This window comes from Grampus griseus (assembly GCF_964374135.1).
Source record: "Grampus griseus genome assembly, chromosome: 2".
In the NCBI taxonomy this organism is placed as follows: Eukaryota; Metazoa; Chordata; class Mammalia; order Artiodactyla; family Delphinidae; genus Grampus; species Grampus griseus.
The window spans coordinates 147,264,331-147,289,529 of record NC_139018.1 but is presented as its reverse complement, the minus strand read 5'-3'; the positions used below and the strand labels follow the sequence as shown (position 1 = coordinate 147,289,529).

At 38.0% G+C, this 25,199-nt stretch overlaps 2 protein-coding genes across 2 annotated transcripts in view; one reads left to right on the top strand and one right to left on the bottom strand.

Moving 5' to 3' along the window:
• The window catches only part of DIP2C (disco interacting protein 2 homolog C), a 401,012-nt gene extending 398,268 nt beyond the window's left edge, over positions 1–2,744 (top strand). The window contains exon 40 of the transcript XR_014296333.1: positions 2,656–2,744. The gene's annotated coding sequence lies outside the window, so the exon portion shown is untranslated. The remainder of the gene's footprint in view (positions 1–2,655) is intronic.
• Positions 1–25,199, bottom strand: part of ZMYND11 (zinc finger MYND-type containing 11) — a 137,359-nt gene that overhangs the window by 18,270 nt on the left and 93,890 nt on the right. Inside the window, exons 6-15 of the mRNA XM_082647856.1 lie at positions 12,274–12,351; positions 11,723–11,815; positions 9,947–10,034; positions 9,344–9,399; positions 8,121–8,198; positions 7,145–7,263; positions 2,781–2,988; positions 2,327–2,395; positions 1,260–1,532; positions 754–939 (exon numbers count right to left, since the gene is read on the bottom strand). Coding sequence (XP_082503982.1) covers positions 754–939; positions 1,260–1,532; positions 2,327–2,395; positions 2,781–2,988; positions 7,145–7,263; positions 8,121–8,198; positions 9,344–9,399; positions 9,947–10,034; positions 11,723–11,815; positions 12,274–12,351 — 1,248 coding nt within the window. The remainder of the gene's footprint in view (positions 1–753; positions 940–1,259; positions 1,533–2,326; positions 2,396–2,780; positions 2,989–7,144; positions 7,264–8,120; positions 8,199–9,343; positions 9,400–9,946; positions 10,035–11,722; positions 11,816–12,273; positions 12,352–25,199) is intronic.

Below are 25,199 nucleotides of genomic sequence, written 5' to 3'. Positions count from 1 at the left end.
TTTATTTTCCCTCATGAAACATTTACATATATTTAAAGACTCTTTTCAGAATGTAGTCTGGATCAAATGAAGAATCACAAAACTTCATACAGTAATTCATCAAAATTAAAAGCAAGCTATGAGCTTTTGGGAACAAAACTTTGTTCACATAGCTCAGTCATTTGGCAGAGAAACATCTGTATGCTCAGAAGCTGCTGATCTGAGCGGAAGATAGGAGTCACAAACAGGACATAAAAAATGAACATTTGTCAGTTTTTCAGTTAAGTTAGAGACCCGTGAGATGTTACTATCATAAAGTAAATGTAATCGATTTCTTTACTAGAATCTAATGTATAAATGTTAAGTGCAGTAAAATCTGAAAATCCTTAGTTTGCTATTACGATACTTACATTTACAATTTTACAAGTTAGATATTACCTGTCAGGAGTTACCAGCAAAAGTCAGGGCCAGCCCACTTATCAAAATAAAATACTTGCATAGATGGAAAAGTTATATAAATCAGTTATACTAAATATGTTATGTCCCAAAGTATCATAATCTCAATTTAACAAAATAATCCTGAGCAATACTCAGTAATGTGGGATCTGGAGTTTTAAAAAAATTTTTTTAGTTAATTAAAGTTGACAATTTCACATCAGAACTTATTTCAGGAGTAATTTTTGCATATGCCATATATATCTTTCTGAATTAATTTTCATCATACCTATGGTATATTTTTTAGAAATCAGATTCTAAGAAAATAGTGGTATTTACCCACTGCTTCTTCTTGGTCTGAGAAATTAGTTGTTTGTGCTGGGTTGCTAGCTTCTTGATTTCTTCTACAAATTCTTCTTTACACTTTTCCTTTACTTGCTTACATTTTCTGTCTATCTCACCCTGCATATTTGCTACAGCTTTATTTACAGCTTGTCTTTTTTCTTCTTCCATTTCAGAACGCAGCTGAAATGAAAAAAAAAGTTAACCCACAATATGTCAGCTCATAATTTACACAGACCATTAAGCAAAACCTTAATACATAGTTTCTACTTAACTGATGTACCTCTTCCCTTTATTTCATTAAGGGCTATAAAATATTTTAGATGAGAAAAGTGCTACTGTTAATTAAAATATTATAAAAAGATATTTTATTATAGTCCTAGTTTTAAAAAGCAGCTACCTGGTTGATGCCTCAGTGACAGAAGCTAAACCACAATAGGAAGACTATTCACTTATCCTGCCCAGACGTCTGAAGGCAACACTGGCAGTGGAGGCTGCGTTACCTTTTCTAGAGCTTCTCGTACAACTCTTTCAGTTTCTCGCTTGTGATCAGACTTCATTCGGTCTTTAAAGTCATTGAAAATTTTGGTGTATTTGTCGTGGCACATGCTTTGACACACTCCGTCACTGGTGGTCTGGGTGCTTCGATGCAGCATTCTTGGTGAAGAGGCACTTAACTTCTTGGTCTGAGTTGATACAGAAACTTTTTCGATTGGCTGAGGCATCGTGGGGATTTCCTGGCTGGAACTTACTGCTTCTGTTTCAGGCTCTGGTTCCTAAAGGATAAGGAAAGTGCTATAGAATTCACTAGTTCAAGAGCAAGCTCTATTAGGAGAAAAGCAGAGTGATATACATAAATAGCCATATAAAAAACTGCAGTTCAAACACAATGTAAGAAAATGGAAAATTGTTTTGTGTATTTTACAATTAAAAATAAACTAATTTTTAAAAATTTAAAACACATGCAATTAGTAGGTACAATAATTCTAAACAGGAACGTCATTTACAATTACATATCAATATTGTTTTTTCTTTTCAAAACAGACTAAACAAAAAAATTTGTCGTACAAAATCATTATCAATTTATAGTCACTTCATTGGTTTAGATTCTTTAACAAATACCCTAAACCACTTCTCACTGAATATCTGGTAGGATTTTGCCCATATTTACACCTGATTTTAAAATATGCATGGATTATATAATTTTAAAAGGCTGAGCTCAGCCATAGTTTCCTCCAGTTTTTAAATGTTGGCCTCATTGATTTGTTGGATAAACACTTTGTTTTTTATTAGTACTATGAGAAGATATCAGAGTTCTAGAAAATACAGCAAAGTGCCCTCCCACTTAGCCAGCCGTGGTCACTGCTGTTTAACTGGTAAGGAGACTTGCAGCTCCCGTGTGTTACTCTATGACGGGAACAGTGGGAAGACTGGGTCCATCTTGGTTGCTACAGGTTGACTGACGGCAATGCTTTTCGCAAGGACCTGTGAGGAGCACTGCCTTGATCACAACTGTGAAAATATTTCCTGTTTCAATTGCCACCTGGACACTGCAAGGCAGGCAACTTACTTCTTTTTTGGGTTCCACACTTTGATTACGTCGTCCTTTCTTTGTTCTCGGTTCTTGAGTGACCTTTAGCTGTGGGCATCATAAAAGTAACAGCACATTATTCCCGACACTATGAAACACTTCTCTGCTGCTAAGACTAGCCAGGGAACCACAGGTCAGGGGTGAGCACTTGTTCCCTTTCGCATTAGCTCTTTCAGGACCACGTGGTTGGCACTCACAGAATGATTCCTCTGGGCCGAGGGCTTGAAAGAGCTAATATGCTGGTAGAGTCAGGATCAGGGTTGGTGGTGGCTTCCCTGTATTGGAACTGTTTCTGGTTTCTTTCGCAGAGCACTTTACAAATGTTACACGAAAGGAAGAAGAAAGTCAGAATCTGCTCATTCCAGTGAGGAGTGTGCGCTGACACCTGCACATTCAGAACAAGAACCGACAGGCTCTCACTGGCGCCTCTCACCTGCTCATTACTGGTAGAGGAGATGCTGGATTCTGCCTCCTCCTCCCCTCGGTCCTCATTCTTAGACTTCCAAAACCTCCCTTCACGAAGGAAGCGCTGATGCAGCTCCAGCTCATCACAGGCCTTCTTCCAGCCCATACTGCGCTTAACATGCAGCCGGTGAACGTTGACTGTGATGTCCTGTATGTTTTCAGAAGGAATCCAGGCCCTGTGAACAACATTGAAAGGGATGCTTAGAAATTTCCAAAATGGGAGGGACTTCCCTGGCCGTCCAGTGGTTGAGACTTGGCCTTCCAACACACGGGGAGCTAAGATTCCACATGCCTCGTGGCCAAAAACCCAAAACATAAAACAGAAGCAATATTTTAACAAATTCGATAAAGACTTTAAAAATGGTCCACATCAAAAAAAAAGAAGAAGAAATTTCCAAAATGGTAGAAACTCTATCAATTGTAAAATACAATTTGTGGCTTGAATAAAAACTCTTACCAAGTAGAAAATAGGTGAAGTAACATTTGTTTTTCACAGTCATCAAGGCAAAGTTCTCAGAATGGGAGTGACTCACAGCTCTTTTTAAAATGTACAATATCTCATTGTTTTGAATACTGTAAATTATTCAAAATCTAGCTATTTGCATGTTAGAACTATAGAATCATTTGTAAATGCCCAGAAATTTTCATGAGACACTTACATACAAACAACTATTATCTAGTAAGTCATCACATCCCTATTCATCAGATGAACCATGACCAACAAATGGAAAACCGTTTGTATCATTCAGCAACCAAGTACTCAACTGCGAACACATAAGTTGATCTAAAACTACATTTGGTTCTATTGGGAAGAATGCTAGAAATTTAAGAAAATTTTCCTGGGTGCTAATTGCTTGACTGGACTTAAATTAGTATCCAACTCAACCAGGGCTTACCATGTGCCAGTGGAAGGCACCACAAAGCATACAGTGCATGGGACCTATGACTGACTGTTCCCACCTCATTTGACAGCTGGCAGAGGTGCTGCCAAAATGGGGTTAAGGAAAGCTATTATTAGCAGCTGGAACCCAGTGAGGGTCCTCACTGCGCCTAATTTATTAGGTTGGCACTTCTATATACATTGCCACTGCCTTTAACTGAGAAACAATGATAAAACAGTGCAGCACAGAGTTGAGGTGACTCTGGGGTACTCTGGAGAGGAAGAGGGTTTCATTTGGCTGTAAGTGGTCACAGGTTTCATTTGGGCTCCATCTTGAAGGAGGAGTAAGATTTAAACAGGGGACCATATGAGGGGAGGACTTCTAGGCAGAAGGGATGTCACAAATGAAATAAGAAAATATAAGGACATGTGAGCCACAGTTAGTATGACATTTTCTAGAGCACAGGGTACAAGCTGGGATCCAGCACTATGAATATAAAGATTTGCTCTTTTCAGTCTTATTAGGAGTTTCAGAAATACTAGACCTATGACTGTTCTGAAGGGATCTTACTGAATCCCGGCACATATGCCTAAAGCCAAAAATGTAGACTTCTAATTTGCTTGTACAAACTAAGCTGTTTGCTTTAGAATTTAAAAGCACATTTTAAATATATAATAATCCATAGTTATATGGTAATGGTAACTGAAATTGTTAAATTTGAACTTATTTATAAATATTACATTAACAGTATCATCTGACAGTGCTTTATTAGAAACCAAAGTAAACTACACTTTGAAAAAGAGTGCAAATAAAATTTTGCTTGTGGAAGAGTTCCTTACCATTAGATCTTGTATTTATATTATATTTACTCTTTCAGTCAACAAACATTTATTGAGCACCTATTACATACCAGTCAATCAATAAAAGTTAAAACACTTTTTAAAACCAGTATGTTTTTTGAGAGAGATTTCTGTTATAAGCAGTGCTGACTACCTGGAATCAACTTGTGACCTAGGAGAGAATCTTATCCCCTTGGATATATTTAGTCTATTGAATCTATTTAATCTATTGAATTTATTGAATTTATTCATTTATCTACTACCAGCTGGAACCCAGTGCGGGTCCTCACTGTGCCTAATTATTAGGTTGGCACTTCTACATACATGGCCACTGCCTTTAATCTACTGAATTTAATCTACTGATTTAATCAACTGAATCTATTCTTAACATGAGACTTACATCTCAATGCAATTCATAAAAACATTCCTATTCTCTCTTAATCATCTCCATTATTGTAGATAATCAGATTTCAGTTTTAAAGAGTATCACTGAGCATGCAATCTGACCTACACTAAAAATAAAAGGCAAACTGCACCCCACAATTTTACAGTAAGTTTAATAAAAAGAGGTAAAATCGAATCTGGCTATACCTACACATCTGTCAATCCGGAATTCTCTGAATATATGCACAATAAAATGGCTCAGTGATATGATGGCAAATGAACCCAAAATGTCCCCTTTCTTTCTTCCCTGTGCCATTGCTCCCTCCAACTACAGGCAGCAGAAGATTTAGCCCTGCTGACAGTCAGACCCTATCAGCTACTTTTTTTCCTCTGACAGGAAGAACCCTGCATACCCTATGAAAACCCTGCCTGTACTTACCAGGACCACAGGCATCTGCTCCCTGAACATTACAACCTGCTCAGGGTTCAGGGTCTAGGGAGGGAGCAGCATGTTCTGGTGTGAGCATACAGAGGGACTAGTCCAAAATCATTTATTTGCTTAAATTTTTTTTCTCCCACCTAAGTGTAGAGACATGATAAAATGGCTAAAGAATATTTATTGTATTTATTCATAGTGATCTCTGCATAACAATGTGGTATTTAATGCCACTGAATGGCACACTAAAAAATGTTTACAATAGTTTTAAAAAAGTATTTACTAATGAAAACTTGTAGCTGGGGGCCCTTATAGGCCATCTCTTCTTGGTATATAACATGTTGCTTAAGTAATTAAAACTATTATTTTTATAGAGTTCATTTTTTAATATATCAATTATTCTAACATGATAGAGTATCATTTTTAAGGTATGTCCCCATCATTCACTTGAAATATCTTGCTGCTATATTGTAACCAGGAAAAGCAAATGAAAAAGATTCATAATAAAACTGTATTTATAGTAAAATTGTAGATCTTTTATTTTCTAAAATAAAGTCCTTAGAGTCCCATCTGTCCATAATTTTTTTAGATAAAATCTTCCAAGAAATTAGAAGTCTGGGGGAAGAAGACTCTGGAAATGTAATTTTCTGTTTTAATTCCCTCTTCAGATGACAAACTTACTCTAAGGACCCAAGTAAATCAGCTCAATTATTCTTTTAAAATATTTTCTGCACAGTATATACTGAATGATATAAAACAAACTCATATTATTAATAAAATACCACTCACGGTTGAAGATACTATAAAGTTGTTTTAAAATTAGTGAAAAAAGAAAATATAGGAAAATTCTGATTATCAGATTGTTCTCATCTAGTAGTATGTTTTTTAAAAATAACTGAATTCTTCATTTTTCTAAATTAACTGTTTATTTAATGAAATTCAAAAAACTAAGTCAAATTTTTCCCTCATGTACATTCTTAGATCATAACATCGACACTCTCCTGTACTCCTGAGTTGATTATTTTTGTCTATGGCTTTGACAGAACCTTGAAAGTACGGTTGAAACTACCGTAATGATATTACAATTCTATGAAATGAACACATCCTGAGAAACCTTCCACTTAACTCCTAATATGGATTCAATCCCACCATTAACACGCTTCTGAACTCAACAGTCAGCTATTGAAACTGTCCTGTTTAGTAACCATTATCTGAAATACACCTAGAAATACCATGTATAGAAAGCACTGTTAGGTGCCCAGTCAAGTTATGTGCTGATTTGTTTTTTAATTTAAAATACACTTCAGGGCTTCCCTGGTGGCACAGTGGTTAAGAATCCACCTGCCAACGCAGGGGACACGGGCTCAAGCCCTGGTCCGGGAAGGTCCCACATGCCGCGGAGCAACTGAGCCCGTGCACCATAACTACTGAGCCCACATGCCATAACTACTGAGCCCACATGCCACAACTACTGAGCCCACATGCCACAACTACTGAAGCCCGCACGCCTAGAGCCTGTGCTCTGCAACAAGAGAAGCCACCGCAATGAGAAGCCCATGCACCGAAACAAAGAGTAGCCCCTGCTCGCTGCAACTAGAGAAAGCCTGCGCACAGCAACAAAGACCCAACGCAGCCAAAAATAAATAAATACAATAAATAAATTCATAAAAAAATAAAATGAAATACAGTTCACACAGTTTCTAATGGCAAAGCCCACAGAGCACTGGTAAAGCAGGACTGGGCGCCCCCCACGACTCCTGGAGGCCCAGGGGTGATGCTGCACATGATTTACCTCTGGTGGTGGTGACCGAAGAAGCGGACGTCAACCTGATTGTCCTCTTTCTGCATGACTTTGGCCGGCCAGAATCCAAAACCTTTCATTTTAGCCCAAACCAGTTCATGATTAGGTATCTGGAAATAAAATGTTTTACCTTGTCATACTACTTTTAAAGTATTAAATACAAGAATATCATTAATACTGAACTACTCAGTCAAGCATAATCCATAATTTTGAAAATATTTTTTTTCTAACTCCTAAGCACACAGAATTTACCCCCACCCCAGGATTGACTGATTTTGCCTCCAAGAAAAACACCAAAAAAATTAAAATTTGCATAAGCAATGTGGACCTTCATTTCGCAGAAAAGACAGTGAAAAGAATCTCTTCATAGCCTGTGGCATCTGGAATGAAGCCAGCAGTGTAACAGTGGCAAACAGAACACCCTAACTTTGCTTCATGAAATACAGTCCAACCCTGGGAGCCTATAAGAAATGGGAGAATTTTAGGCCTTCCTCCCGATCTATCAAGTCGGAGATGCAAACTTTAATGAGACCCTCAAGTGACTGAGGAGCACACCAATATCTCGGAGAATAGGGGCTCTCAGGCAGGCTCTTACACCATGGCCAGCGGTGGGCGACTGCCCCTGGAACACTCCTTGAAATCATGCCATTTTAGGGGAAATCACACAGCTATAAGTATATATAAAGACTTAGATTTCTTGTGAGAGAATGAGAGGAAAAGCAAATTTTTACTTTATGTATTAAGGGATTCAATGTTTATTCCTACTCTTGAGGGTCCTCATTTTAAAGTCAGAAATGGATACTGATCCCAAGTTGTTTCCTCCATGTTTCAGTTTTTATACTCATTAAAACCATACATACTATGACACAAAGAAAAATATTTAGAAGGATTATAATCTTCAAGCAAATTGGAAATAAGACATCAGACACTTAAGAGGTTAAAAAAAAAATCTCAAAATTTTACATACACAAGGATAGCAGAACCAATTGTCAGGACGAGCATTTGATAAATAGAAGCAATTCTTGCAAAGTTGTAATTCATCCAGCTGAAGAAGAAAATCAACTATTTAGCCTACATAAAATACACACATGCATAAAACTATATAAAATAGATCCATGCAAATTAACATTCTCTTTCATGTATACAGTCTCCAGGTTTGTTCCTTAAGCTTAAAATTCTAATTTTCCAATGAATAATACCAGAAGAGCCTGCCACTTTCTTCTTGGAACCTCCCGAAGGTCCCAGATTGCACTTGGAATAGAGGACAGATTCCTTAGGGGACCACTGCATCTGACCTCTGCTTCCCCAGCCTCACTGATACCTTTCCAGTTCAGCACTCAGATTAAAGGCTATTTCCTCAGAAATGTCTCTTGATCTACCCATATAAAATATCCGCTACCAATAAAAGCAGTCCCTACTTTGCCTCATTCTCTTAGTGTTATTTTCTTTCATAACATTTTTTTTATAACTTGTAAAGAAACCTATTTTGTCTGTCCTTTTCTTGAGTCTCCCTCTTCAGAATACAACTGTATGAGCAGGAAGCCAGCATCCTGATCCCCATTTTATTCCTCCTAACACAGCACATAGTAGACACTCAATAAACATGTTTAACGAATTTTTAAAAAGTCATATGTGAAATGGAATCAAGAAACAAAACTTTTTATATAAATTGAGATGCTTTTGCAAAGATAGTATGGTTATAGATGAGTGTTTCAAATAAGAAAGACCACCCAAAAAATCCTTCCCTAAATATATATTTCATTTATTGTATAAATATGCATGCTGTTGTTTGGATGCTTTTTTGCCTGTGTAGTGTAGTAAGAACTCAAATTTGAACCTTTCATTCGCAGAGGGTAATGTTTATTGAGTGCCTGCCCAGTGCAGCACATTTACATGTAGTTATATAACTAATACTCTTTAGGGTAATTAAAGAGGAGAGAACAAAGTTTCCTTTTCTTCTAACTAGTAGAAGTTACTTAGTAACTAAATCTAACTCCCAGGATTTCTCTGAAAATAGTTCTGCCAGAATTCTTCCCCTTCTGTTTGCGTTATTTCCCATGTATGTCATACATGGACATAAAATTATATTTAAAGAAAATGGCAAAATTAAAATGTACATATCAGAGTGGAATTCTGAAATAGATTAATGTGGAATATAGCAAGAGTTTAGTTATTAGGCATGGATAGTACCTCATGACATGTGTCTTTATAGAGCATCCTTGCTATGTCAGCTTGCTCACTGTCTGCTGTAATTAAAGACAGGTATCTATTACCAGTGATCTAGAAACACAAGACTATCAAAATTAATACAGCCATTTAAATTTTCTTTCATTTTTAACAAAAGTGGACACATACCATTTAAAACAAAAAATGTATATTTAAAATAAAATTAAGGCAGTAAAAGAAAACGCTATCAGCAGCTTTAATTTTATATCCAATGTAACATAATACTCTAGGTACAGAGGGACCTCTTTCATTACTTTTGAATGAGGGGATATTAATGCAGAAAATCAAAAGCAATCAAAGTGCTTATAAAAAGCCTTTCAACTAAGTTTATATATAAAACTATGAATATTACTTAGTGTAACTAGAGTTCTGCTTTTGGCCAGTCAATTCTATAAGCTATAACTCCATTACCAAATATTTTTAAGTTTAAACCCTAACATTATTACTTACAGATCATTCAGGTATTGTTTTAATGTAATATTTTATATAAGATATTTTTCAACATGGAATGTAAATGGTATGAATTTTAAAAAACTATACAAAAGAAAAAAACAAAAAATATTCAACCTCCATAGAAAATCACTGTGTTGTGGAGAAGCAATTGAGCATCAGCTTTGAACTCTTCGTAACTTCGGTACTTCCCTTCGTTCACTTTCTGCAGAGGGAAAACAACAAAATGGCAAAGGGTTAATGGTGAAAACACCTGTCAGCATTACAGCGTTAGAGTGTAGGAAACAGGCAAATTTTCCAGAATGACATTACGACTACTCCTGTGTCCCATGGTACTGACAGAATGTGCGTAAAAGAAACCCACAACTCCGTCTGCAGTTAGACTATTACAGGATGGTGAAGTATGCAGAGCCAACATCCTGCAGCCACGTTGTCCCCGATATTTATTTACTAGTATGAACTCTGCAGCGTGAACACCTCATTCTGTAATTAAAAAAGCTGCTGCTAAGCACTGTAAATAACGAAAGCTTTGGTCAGTGGGGTTGATGAGACCCTAACTACATATCTACTATTTTTATAACTCAAGAGAATAAAAATTGAAAGAAGAAAGAGCTGTTAGCCTCTGTGACAGTTTACCGTTATCACAAAGAAGATACGGTTGTAATTCTGAATTGGGATTAGGTGCTGATGTATAAACAATTTTAAAGTCCTAGGAGGTCCTATATGCACCAAGGCAAATGATGGTTCTGTCTGGCATCAAGGGTCACAGGGCACTTTTATGAATATTGATATCTGAACTCCACCCTGAACTTCTCATGGCCTTGGGCTCGCAGGTGCTCAGGCCTTGGCATTGTGCAGCGCTCCCAGGCTACCTGCCTATACCCAGGTGGGGACAACCGCACCCCACAGTCCCCAAGCACCATCATAGCTCGTATTTTGGTCTGGACTGTAAGCTCCTGAAAGCATGAAAATCATGTCTTCCTCTTCATTTTCTTTATGGTGCTTCCGCTCATGGTCAGCACTTGCTAACAAGGCACCATCAGCCCAGCCAGTGTGCTCCATGGACCCAACAGGATCAGATTGCAGAACGTGGGGAGGGGCCACACAGGGAGAGGGCAGGAAGGGCAGCTGAGTTCTTCATTGTTCTCAGAGGCTCAGAGTTAGGAAAAGAGGCTATGCCTGAAGCCACACAATCTAGGGGTAGGAGGTAAAATTTAAATTGCTCGTTTTTATGAACAACCTTCATTTATCCCTTTCTTCCACTGAAATAATACACCTTCATTCTTCCTCAGCTATTAAGCAGATTAAGAAAGGAGTAAGATGATTTTAAATTATTCCTATGGTCTCCCTATTATGGCCAACCATAAGATTTTAAAACTTCAAAACGATACATAGGTACAGAATTAATAAATCTGCAAAGCTAATTGGAAACAGGTCAAAGTGTTCACTGCATTTTACTGCAATTTGTAATTAAATATTAACAAACCCATTAACAATCCTCAGCTAGAGTAGGTAAAAATAAGAACTTCATTAAAGAAGGATAAAGTTTTCTAGTTAAAACTGTTTTGTTCGAGTGCATGTCATTGTGTTTCCCAAGATCCTAGATCAGTTCTATGTTCTAATCTTTCCTTGAGAGAAACTCCTAAGTACTGCTTCTGAAACTAGGAAACCACATCCACATGTTAATTACATCTGGAACATTACACTGACCAGGCTACAATACATTTTCTTTAAGCAGCAAGTGTCAAGAATCAACAGGCTGCTGAAAACCAAGCCTCTTAAAAGATGACCCCTAAAGAGCACTAGAGGGAGTGCATGCCATTCACAAGGGCAGCTGCTCAGGCAGGAGGGCGGCAGGTGCACGACCAGGGCTGTGCTGTCAGGGAGCTTTACCTCCTGAATGGCAGGGACGTCGACCGCCGAGTGCACCAGCCGCCGGTACATGGGGTGTTTGTTGTCCTTCCCCTTTTTATTAAGGTCAATAGCCTGAAAGGTCATGAGACACATCAGTTTAAACGTGGCTAGAGAGAGGGGTAAAACATCAATTTCTAAACAACAAGTACTTTAGAACTTAATGAAAAATGTACATGCACTATAGTTTAATGTGGCATTCCTTAAGGTTTGAATAGAAAGAACAGTTATTTTGGAAAATTCAATTTCATTTTAAACACTAATTATCAATGAATATGTTCATTCTGATAAATGGAATTTTAAAATATAAATGTTTCTAATCTAATACAGCTAAAGAAATGCCTGAGTTGAAAACAAAGACAAAACAAATTTAAAAGCCTTTTATAGAACTATTTACTGCACAAAAGAAACGGGACAGCAGTGGTTTCCACCCCTCATACTGCTCTATTCCTTGTCAGTCACTAACTTTTAAGGAGTAAGCCAGAGTGAAATATATTCTGGGCGATTCTGAGAGCCCCCCTTACAGGACTCACCCTCTCTTTCATGCGGGAGACGATGAACCTCAGGTACGTACTCATCTCCTGCTTGTTCGTATTTTTCTTCTTGATGCTCTGTTGAAGATAGAAAAGGCCAAGATAAAATCTGGTCATTTATAAGTCTATATTCTTGTAAAAGATGTCTCTTATATAAAAGATTATAGTGTGCAAAGATTTTCTTAAAAGATGTACTATTTCCAACATTATCTGATGCCGAGAAATCTTCAAAATTTGCATACCAAAAACAGCATTTAACAAGGTAAGAATCGGAAAATATTATACTGTCCCTGACATAATAACTTAGAGAACTATGCATTTTTTTCTTTTCTTGATGTTTAAAACTTCAACCAATTTTCAGATGAAAAGAAATAATAACAATAATGATATAATAATGATATAATGTAGAATCACTTATTTTATTAAAAAAATTAATGGCTGAAATCCTTTAGGGAATATTTTAAAATAGCAATATTGAATGGTGAATTTCAACATAACATTATTCTCTGTTAAAAAGATTATTAAATGTCTGTGTCACAAAGGAATTACATACACTGCAGCACACACATCTACATAACTATTCTAAAGTGTCACAGATCTCTTCAGTAATAACTCCAATTCCTGTTAGTCTTGCCTAAAAGCTAATTAGGTTCCTTAATTTATCTCTCAGAAAATTAACTTTACATGAAGAAAAAAAGACAGGATTTTTTAACTTTTATGTCATTTCTAGACAGCTAGGAAACAAGGACCAATGTTCCCGTTTCCCTAGTCAAGGTTAATATACCATGACAGACACTGGACCATAAGTAGACTGCACTGCAGAGGACTGAGTAGGTTTGGGCCACTATTTAATAGACGCTTTTTCAGGCCGCTACATTATGAGTCTCTACCCAGTGGTATTATTACTTACTCCCAAAAGAATTTTATACACAGGAAGTCATCTCAATATCCTAAGTACAATGGAAGAAGGAGCAAAACTTTCTCATGTAAATGAGAAACCTTAGCTATGGCTTAAGCAAACTGATTATACATACACAACATTAAAATATCTGCATAACAAGTGGAAAACTGTTTTCTGAGCTGGAGACTTACTTTCATACACTTCATGTTTGACATGATCCCCTCCCTTCCTCCTCACCTGGATTCTTTGGAAATGCAGTCAGTGCTCTCCTTACTCAGCTTTATTCTATGACCTGTGCAGTTTTATTATGGAGCAGTTTTTCTCAACCCCGGCCATACCTCAGATACACTGGTGGACTCCCATAAAATGCAGCTGGGCTCCACCCCTGAGCATCTGAATTGGAATTTCTAAGGGAAAGTTCATTCATTCACTGTTAGTTCCTCAGGTGGTTGTGACATCTGGCCAAGACCAAGTACCAATGGTGTAGATGTGGAGTTTAAAATGCAATGACATTTCCTGAACCCCAGGTTTTATAATCTCTGGGGAAAGGGACTTTGATGTAGCTTGTAAATTCTCATTTTAAACAAAATCCCCAGTGAGTCCCAGGCACACAAACACATGAGAACTAATATTAACGGCTCCCTCCTGTAAGCCAGAGTAAAACAGTGGATCTGAAACACAATCAGCTATTAATGCTTTTGTGTAAACATTCTTGCTAGCACGGCCATCCCTCCAAGCACTGCTTTCTATACTAAACAGCTTGATGAGCTATTGGATATAGGGAAGAAAGGGTAAGAAGGCCAAGAAGGCTTTTTCCTCACCTCCTGGGAAACCTATATTCCCTTAAAAAGAGAGGAGAATAAAAACAAATGCTTCCAGGGAGTTTCCTGGTGGCCTAATGGTTAGGATTCCGGGCTTTCACTGCCGTGGCCCGGGTTCAATCCGTGGTTGGGGAACTGAGATCCTGCAAGCCGCATGGCATGGCCAAAAACAAACAGACAAAAAAGCCAAATGCTTCCAACTACATGCTCTATCATGCCAACTTGGAAATATTTTGGGAGGACTACCAACACTGCAGATCCCAAATATCATTCTGGTCATTAAATCATACAACTGTGTATAAATTCAGGTATAACAGCAACCTACATCAGATTAGAAGTCTTGTAATACTATCTGTGGGGTCATGGTTCTTTTAACAGGTAACATATTATTCAGGTGAAATATACAACCAGCACTGTATGTAGTGCTGAAATATTACTTTAATGCTCACTAAAAATTGTGCCAAACTAAGCAGGGTGGGAACACTCTCCTCTCTGGGTCTCCCATTGAACACCTCGAGCTCAACCAGGCAATGAGTGCTCTTGAAGCCGATGTCCACTAGTGCTGGGACGTCTGCAGTCACTTGAGAGGCGACGGTGGGGATGGGTGCTCACTGCATCCCCTGCAACATGGCTGCCCTGTCTCCAGGGCTGCTGTGTATTCTACACATGCACAGTAATATTTTTTCTCATTTCTGCACTCTCAACATCAACCTATGAAGTACTTCACTGTTAGTTAGAATCCAACTCCTTTTGGTTTTAGAGCCTTAGAAAATAAAGCAATTCAATGTTTCTCTGTGGGTGAAATTTATGCAGTGCTAGAATCAGAATATCTCTACAGGCATACCTCGTTTTATTGCACTTCGCAGATACTGTGATTTTTACAAATTGAAGGTTTGTGGCAACCCTGCATTGAGCAAGTCTATTGGCGCCCTTTTTCCGACAGCATTCGCTCACTTAGTGTCACTAGGTCACATGTAGTAATTCTCATAGTATTTCAGACTTTTTCAATATTACTATATTATTATATTTGTTACAGTGATCTTTGATCAATGATCTTTGATGTTACTATTGTGAAACGATTATGACTCGCTGAAGGCTCAGACGATGGTTAGCATTTTTTAGCGATGAAGTACTTTTTAATTAAGGTATGTACCTTTTTTGACATAATGCTATTGCATACTTACTAGTTTAAACATAACTTCTATGTACATCCAGAAACCAACTAGTTTGTGCAACTAACTTGATTGTGATATTTGCTTTACCGTTGTGGTCTGGAACCAAATCTGCAATACCTCCGAGGTATGCCTGTATAGCTAAAATATCCTAACCAACTGGTTCGTTCTTTGAAATAAAAAAATATTGAAACTTTTTGAAACAGTAGGGAAAACCCTATTTTACTTTGCTTAAGTTTAGGTAACTGTGCATTACATTGTTCATGTAATTCCCCTGTTTAAATGAAGGTCTATTTTCAGTTCGTATTTCCTTTCCATAGAGAATCTACAAAATACATGGGTATTACGTGCTCTCAGAATGCTTTTACTTTGGTTTCACCTGTTTAAAAATTTCTAGATTAACTGCTAATTTAGCATAACCATGTGCAGCAACATTTCTTTCTGGGAAGACTCCAAATGTACAGAGTTCAGGCCGAGGGCCTTAATTTTACAAAACTATATAATAAATGATAAATTAGAGGATAAAAATCTGATTTTGTATCATGTTTAAATTTGCTTAGAGTAAGGTGCTAGAGTATCTCTCCTCTTCAGTGTGCAACTGAAAGTGGTGATATACGCTTAGGAAAGTGACTACATTTCAGCAAAATGTAAAAGGAAACAAGGGGGATGGATGACTTTCTGCGGCTAAATGGATGTGACCCACCCCTACCCTTCACAGCGCCAACTCTGGCAAAATATTACTACCTAGAAAGTCCCCTACACATTTTATAAAGTGCCACCCAGATTTAGGCAGCCCACTTCAGTGCTGATCACCTCTGGTTGTGCATTAGAACCGCCTGGGAAAGCCTTTAAAAAAACACCAATGTCCATTTATACAAAGTTCTGGAACAGGAACAACTTATCTGACGGACACTAATGACAGTGACGCCCATCTGGTATGGGGTGGGATTCAATGGTCATGTCGGTGGGACTTGGGTACACAGCTATGTGTGCATTGGTCTATTTCTCAAGTGGCATATTCAAGACTTGTGCAAATCACTGCAATGTAAATTTTACCTCCGAGGAAAAAGCCACCACTGTCTAGGTGCCACCCAGAGATGGTGCTGACACTGGTTTACAGAGGAGCCTGGGCACTGGCAGTCCTAACACCCCAGGTATTTCTCCCAGGCAGTCCCGACTGAGAACCACTGCACAGCAACATAAGAGAGGCTGTTTCCTTACACAAACACATGCAGTGGCCCAACTCACCTCTGCTGCTGTCCCAAGAAGAGTCAAGAGGCAGAGCTGCGAAGCTGGCTTCTAAAGTGACACCAGGTCTAGAAGCCGCTCTGTCTACTTGCTCACACTAACAGAAAGGCACCTCTCTTACGTTCCAACTATTTGTTGGTTCTCTTCAGTTAAGGTATTAGAAACTTCAATCATTCTGGCTGTATAGGAGTCACCAAAAGAAGTTTCCTATCCAAGGAGGATTATTTTTTTGAAAGCCTCTATGTTACTTGTTTATTTTTTTACTTGCTACCCAATACATCTTTTCTGGTGACAGATACGGGATTCTACTGAAGATGTAGGGCAAGAACTGAAGTGCGTGTGAACACTCCAGTTGGTAGGTGTATCCAGGAGGCTGGGGGAGCCCACTTCCCACACGTGCAGGCTGAGGCACTTGCTCAGAGAAGGGAAGCAAACAAAAGAGAAGACCCTGAACAGATGCAAAATCTCTTTCAACAATTTGTAGGGACGAAGCACTTGTTATAAGACGCTTTCACATTTGCTAAACTTGTGGGCTTTCTTTTTAACACTTTCTGGTTATGATTTAGAGAGTTGGCATTTCACAAAGGAAATCAACAGAGCACACAGCTCCATCCAGGGCTGCACCCTAAGACTTCTAAGGACATCTTAGTTAGCATGTTGTGAGCTGCCTTATGTGACAGTCACAGCAGAGTTGGTGCCTGTCGGCCAAACCAGGACATTGGCGTGGCTTGGAAAAAGCCACTGTAAGAGAAATGAAAGAGGTAGCTTCTAAGGTAAACACCATTCTGCTTGTAACATAACTAAGCAGATAGCTCTTGACAACAAGGTAAGAAAAAGAGAAAAATAGTGCTGTATAAAATCTGCAGATTATTTCAGATCCAATTCTTTCTCAGACTTTGAAGAACTGCTTTGCAGACCTCAGAACTCCTCAGTAAAGGCCTTTTCGTAAGAGTGACAGCTCAGCATCCACCAGAGTGAAGCCCAGTAAGTGTTGGTAACTGCCCATATCACCTGGCAGCATACAGGAGTGACTTTGGTCAATATCTACAAATAATAAAGAGCGAAACTTCCTATTACATGCCCAAAGTTGCTGCAACCATTGTTAGACAACAGAAATCACATGGCCAAAGCTGTGTTACAGAGGTGGATAAGACATCCACTAACCTAAGATGCACTTAGGTATATTACAGATAACCGAGGGGCTGCTTCCCTTTAAGGGAAAAATAACAGAAAATCTTGAATATCTTCTTGAGTAAGGAATTCTTAAGCCAGTTACAATAATTGCTGGATTATAGCAAATCAAATGAGTCTAGGTAGATACCACAAGACAAAACATGAATAAAGTAATTCAGCCATGCTCAGTGCCTTACAGTGTTTTTTGGCTGGAAGCAGGTAGGAACAAGTTTTGATCCTGTCAAGGTTTATCCACAGCTGATTATTGATAATGATGCCCAAGCACCATTATTTGAAGGAACATTCAGGACTGAATAGTCTGGAATTTTCAATGTGCCCTAGAAACATAGGGCACTTCAGTCGTAGAAACATATTTCAGCAGAGAATTAACTTCTGGAAATACCACTTCTGTACACCAAGTATCCAAAAGAAAAAAAGAAGTGTAAAATCAGAAATCCAGGGGTCTTTTCCTCAGATAATATATCTGTGCTGCTCACCTCGCCAAATCCAAGCTCCCAAGTCTGTTATTAACAAGGGCTTCCCACTTTCTTGGGGATTCCCAACACCCAAAATGTTCTTCCCACAGCAGGCTGGACCAGAGGCAGGCAAACTTCTGTGAAGGGCCAGATGGTAACTATTTTAGGCTTTGAGGACATTCAGTTAGTGGCTGTCTCGACTACTCAGCCCTGCCATTGTGGTGAGAAGACAGCTATAAATAATGCATGCGTTCCATGAACAGGGCTGTGTTCCAATAAAACGTGTAGATACTGAAATTTTAATTTCTTATAATCTTCACATGTCACAAAATATTATTTCTGTTTTTCTTCAACCATTTGAAAGTAGAAAACCCGCCCTCAGCTCATGAGCAGTACAAAAACAGGTGGTGGGCTTGATTTGGCCCATGGGTCGTAGTTTGCCAACCCCTGGACTATAAGTTCTATGACAGCAGGGTCCATGATGGTTTAGTTCAGTGTTCTTTTGCCAGGGCCTCGTACAGTATCAAATAGTAAATACTCAATAAATACTAGTTGAATTGAACTAATGGCAGTCATTACTAACCAACTTCACTGCCTACTAGAAAAAAACATTCCATGTAGTTGAACTCAACAATACAAGATCCTTCCAAAATGTGAAACACTTATTCACACCCAAGCTGTGTTAGCACATTCAAGCCACTATAAACCATTTTGTTAATGTACCATTTCAGTGTCAGATGACACCTAAACATGGCTGATGTCCTCTGACAATCAGAGGCTCACTGGATGTCAGTGAGCGTGCAGGACTCCTGAGCCCCAACCCCAGGGATGTGTTCTAGAGGTACATCCAGTAATTCTGCTACAGATGGTCTCTGGGGCTTACTGGAGAAACACTAGTCTGCATATAAATTACCTATATTGTCAGAGGAACCAGGAAGCTCCAAGCTCTCCTCCATAACTATCTGTAATCACAGAATAGAAATGAATCCCAATGAATTTTAGCTGCACATAAATTGCCTATGTTAAGGAAATCAGGGGCTCTGCAATATTCTCTATAACCACTTGTAATGCTGGAATACAAAGGAATCAAAGAATTTATAAGAAACCCAATATCTGAGATTTTAACAGTAGAGCTGGTCTGGTGGGAGTGGCCCCAAGCCCTACTATTTCTCCTCTGTACCACTGGGACCCCAGCAGCCCCTCAATGACAATCACTTTCTAGCACAGTCTTCTAAAAATATACCAATGTTCAGTCTTGTTCACCCCCAGTACTGACACACTGAAATTAAGTCTCCTCTACAAGAGCAGAAGAACAGAACACCACACCTGCTGCCAGCACCAGCGTAGGAACTTGGTTAAACACTTCTGCATTCGGAGTGCATGACTCGCTATAGCTCCATCCTACATCTCCCATGGTCAGTCCAGCAACAATCATTTGCACTTGAGTTTCTGGCACTAGTTTTTTGGGTTTTTTTTTTTTTAAACTTAAGTTAAAGAAACTTAAGTTTAAAAATCTCCCCTAGGCTGTCACAAATATGCCTTCTTACTCATAGGTAAAAGTTGAACTTGGAGGATAATTCAAACCACAAAGAACATGTTGAGGTGGATTCTTGGAGTGTGTTGGCAAACATGACTCTACTCCCAAGCACTCTCTACTTGAGAAGTTGCTCCTACTGAATCACTAACGCACAGGGTTTCCAGACTTCTTCATGGAGATTTACAAAACAGCACTGAATGCTACTTCAGCTGTATCTATATTTATTAATTTTAACAGAGTCAACTCTTTGCTCTCTGATTGAGGTTGGGAGGTTTTGACTAAGTTCAGATGATATAATCAGCTTCGTATCTGCCAGTCCAGGGTGATTTACCAACTATTAAAGTATAGTCTCAAATTAATTCCACAAGTCACACAACTGACTGGTATTGTGAAAACATGGAGTATTTCTATATCCACTACATCCACATAGAAATTGCTATAATACTAGCTATAGAGAGAAGGGTGTTATGTTATTCTTGTTATGTCAGGAATTTTATCATTCAAAATTAAATTTACTTTTGGACATAACTTTAAGTTGTTTTGCAGCAGATTACAGGGATTTAAGAATAGGAAAGGGACATTCGAAAAAGTTCATAGAACACAGGTTGTGTCTCCTTGTTCCTTCCATCTTCTACCAACACTAGTCTTTAAAGAAAGAACAAGATTCAAAAGGCAGAGGGAGGACGGATTCTTCAATGGAGTAAACCTTTCCATTCTCTCTTCTGAAAATAACTTACATGTCTCTGTTTTGGGGTCGCGGAATGAGTATCATATGTTCTCTGCTTAATGAGGCTGACAACCAGCCAACATTACACTACCTACCTCCCCACTCCTTCCCCTACCTCCCCACTCCTACCTCTCCACCCCTTCCTCTCCGGCCTCATCACTGCAGAGACAATAAAAGGAAATTGTGCGCACTTTGTACATATTTTCAGTACATCAATACTGGGAACACTTATCTAGATTAAGTTGTAACCATCTTGATGTAGGAACCAGTCCAACTATTATCTCTTTAATCCCTTATAGCTAAAAATAAAAGATAAAGCTCAATTAACATTTTTTAAAAGCCACTAAAAAGATACATCTCAAGGACAAAATACACCCCAAACATTTCACACTCACATCCAACACCTTCTGACTGTAACTTGTTAAATTCATCATGGGGAGGCAATGTAGAAAGTATGGATTTTTTCTTTCTTGCTTGGCTCCAGGTAGTTTTATAAAGAGCTTATATAACAATACATGAGATTTTACAATTTTATATCCTAGATCCAATTTTAAAAATCCTTTATCAGGGCTTCTCTGGTGGCGCAGTGGTTGAGAGTCCGCCTGCCGATGCAGGGGACATGGGTTCGTGCCCTGGTCCGGGAAGATCCCACATGCTGCGGAGCGGCTGGGCCCGTGAGCCATGGCCGCTGAGCCTGCACGTCCGGAGCCTGTGCTCCGCAACGGGAGAGACCACAACAGTGAGAGGCCCACGTACCGCAAAAAAAAAATCCTTTATCAATGTTCCCATTACTTTTTCCTCTAGTAAAGCCAGGAATGAATACCAAAACTGCCTTACAAAGTAATTGGTTCAGACAAAGATCTTCTTAAAAATTAATTTTCTACTTTTGTGAGTATAAAAATAAGACCCCATTGTCTTTAAAAATTGTAAAAAAAATTTGATTAATGTTCATTCGTAGCTTTTAATACTATGATTGTCTACATTTTTAAAAAAAGCTTCTTCTATTTTATTTAAAAATCAAATCTCTACTCCAGAATTGATAATATGTATCTTGAAGGTAAAAGTACTTACTTTCAGGGTGAAAATATTAATAAACTTCCCACATTAAAAAAGGAAGACTAATCAGAAAGCAAGAATACAGTTTCACAGTAGATACATAGAGTAAAGAATATACGTTCAAAATATTTTCGTTTCACATTTTGTCCTGTTTCACTCTGAACATTAAATGAGAATTCTCCTTAATTTTGAGATTTAAAAAAACTATACTGCCTACATACCCAAAAGAATGAAAAATGAATTCAGAAGTAAATTTCTATCTCCAGTTTCAAGAAATAGCTTTCATCAGGAGTCACAGTACAAATGACTCAAATATAACTTACCCAGAACTAAGTTAACAGTGACAAGTCAGTATGTACCCATGGTGACCTCCTAAATAGCAATTCAGTCTTGGTTTAGTTTTAGTAAACAGTTAAATTCCCTTGTTTTCAGTAGCTGTCTACCGAGTATACTCTACCCCATGTGAAAAAAATATATAGTACCTGGGGATTAACATCCAATCTAAAAGTTAATTTTAAATGCTTTCTATAGACTTCTTTCTGTATATATCTATTAAGTTGCCTGTAAAATAGACATCTTCATTCTAAATATTTTAAGGAGAAGCTGCAGTAGTAGGGAGATTTTAGGAATAATTCTTACTAGTGTAGCTCCCTTCCTCGGATCTCCTTAGATGGCCTACTAGTCAAGCATCAGAGACTCAGGCACTGCAAATTTGGGAGAGCTTTGCGGATTAGATGTAGAACCAAAGTATTCTTAAATAAGTAAAATTCTCCCATATAAATTCTTCTTCATTTTCGTATCTACATTTTCTTGTGTTTCTGTATTTTATTAGTAGGCTAAGTTGATTCACCATACATTTGTACATTAACACAAATTTTAAAGTTTGTGACCCTTAAACAGAGAAAAATACCATATGAAACATTTGTGGGCAGATGAGTATTTTATAGTTTTAAAGACATACTGGAATAATATATCCCCTATCCAATACTTTGGTATTTTTTCTTTTGTGACTTAAGTTGATCCCTTCATATGTAAGTCACGACAAGTGCATCATAAATGGGATGTAAAGTGAATCAAAGATGTTAAGGATATAAATAGTAATACAACATTTTTATATTATAAGACAATTATAAAAGCCTAAGATATGGGTAAGGGAATAAGAGGTACAAACTACAATGCATAAAATAAATAAGCTACAAGGATATTTAGTACAACACAGGAAATATAGCCAATATTTATAATAACTAAATGGAATATAACTTCTAAAAATTGTGAATCACTACGTTGTACACCTGAAACACATAATATGTATGTCAACTATACCTCAATAAAAAAAAAAAAAAATCTTTGGATGGATTTCACTGGAGCAGCACAGTGGACCAAATATGGAAAAGGAGGCAAGGAGGTCACTGCAGACTTCCCATTCTAGTACTTTCCATGGGAGCACAGTTCAGAGCCCTCCATTCTGCTCCCTAATGACAGATTTTAGTCCTAACATAAAATTTTCATTTATCTGAATTTGAAAGCAGTAACATGAATCTACAACTCCTTAAAGTTATAAAAACAAAATTCATTTATGTAAGGAACATGAACGTATTAAAAGAGGATGGAGGAAATAGGGACCTTTCAAAATACTATTGTCTCAGAATTGTTAGCCTGGAAAGTGCCAACTATTTTGTTTTGCTATACAGTTTCCCCTGCAGTTGATCTGATTTTTGGGAAGTACCAGCTTAATAGCAAACACAGCACTATCAAATATTGTAGCCATTGATCTGTGCACTATACATTACATTACACCACACTGTAACTTACACAGCCACAATGCAGTGCTTGCTGTACGATCTGCTGCGCAGAGGAGGGGCGGCAGGGCGCAAGCTGGTTTATAACCTTCCTTTAGAATTCTTCCAAGTCGTAACTATGGCTTGATGGGGAGAATAAATGCCAGGCCACTCATGAGGCTGACATTTTATACCAAAATGTTTCTTTTGGAGTACTACAGGCATTTAGATATGCAGTTATAACACTGCACTAATACAGTAAGTAGCCATAAGCCACATGTGCCAAACTGAAATCCAGTTCCTGGGTCTCCAAGCCACATTCAAGTACTCAACAGACACATGCCCAGTGGCTCCTACCGGACAGCACAGAGAGAACACTTCCATGCCCATAGAAAGATCTACCAGATAGCTATGATCTAAAAGGCAACATGGCACCAACCTGGGGGGTGGTCTTAGGGTTTCCTGTAAGATGTCACCTTGCCCATGTATTAAAAAACCCGAGTAGATATCATTCAAACAGTACCATGATGTTTACCAGCAGGGTTGGAGGCCAGCAAGTGTGCAGTGCATGCATGCACGCACACACCCATACATGTACATGCATAGCTGCACACACATGACACACAAATGCATACACACAACTCTGACATGCATACACACATACACATTCACACACAGACATACATTGCATACACGTATGCTCACAGGCACACACGCACACACACACAGTCTTGTGCGCACACACACAGGCCTGCCTTCTGCAATTACGGCATCAAGGAAAAAATGACTGTAACCTGCAAACCATATAAATGAAAATGAAGGAATATTAAAATGAGATATCCATTTGGAGCCTATCAAACTGGTAACAAAAAGTTGGAGAATACTTTCAATGTTGGTATAAATGGGTATAATCTTCTGAAGGACAACTTGGTGATTCTTTTAATCACAAACTGAAATGTGCCTATCCTTTAAGAATTCCACTTCAATGAATTTATCCTGTGAAGGCAATCAAACACAATTAGGTAGACATATGTAAATTAATTCTTTTTTAAAAATATAATTGACTACATTTTGTTTAGAAGATATATCCTTTAGGCAAATAAAATCTCTAAAGCAATTTTCACTTAAAAGTTATGGTTTTCTCTTTTTTCTGGAAAATTCATGGCTATTTCAGGAATATAAAATTCAAATATATCTAAATATAACAAAATATAAACTTCAGTTTCATACAGAAATAAATTATTATGAGCAGACTGCTCTTCCAGGTGTAAGGGGGGCACGATCCCAAACACGGTGGTACTGGTGTCCCATCCCCCGCCCACCCTGACAGGTGAGTTTCAGTGCAGTGTTGCTTGTCAGACAGCACACGGAAACAACATAAATGTGCATCAGGGAAGCCCTTTCACACTGTAGAAAAAAGATGTCTGGGACATTGTTGAGGAAGCAAACTGGCTATGATCCAGCAGTGTATGTAAGCCATCAATCCATCCAGTTACACAGATGGATACAAATGGATGTGCATGTGCGCACAGAGAGGTCTGTGAGCACATTCACCTATGATGCAGTTGCATTTCTGGGAATTTTATTTTTTTGCTTTATCCTCCTCTAAATTATTTGAATTTTTTTTTACAGTAAACTTTTAAAAAAGTAATTTAAAATTCTTTTTTATTTTCAATTAATAAGAGTTCTCAGTAACAGGAGTGTGAAACAGGACATTACTTGAACTTTTTTCAAAGCAAAATGCTAATCTGGTATTCATAGGCTCTATTTCAATAACAATCTACTGTACTTGTAAAACAATAGTTTAATTATTGTTTAGAAAGGCATACATTCCAAAGAAATATCTTCAGGGTTCTGAGATTCTTGAGATTTATTATGAAAACTGAAAAAACTATTCTAAATTGAGAAAAATTCCCATCATTGCCTTCTTAAGATATTTTGGAATTCATCAGATATATGATATAAAGTTACTTGAGCTGAAGTGAATCTGGTAACAGCTCACAGCTGGGTGAGAGGTAACCTATTCAATGCTGTAAG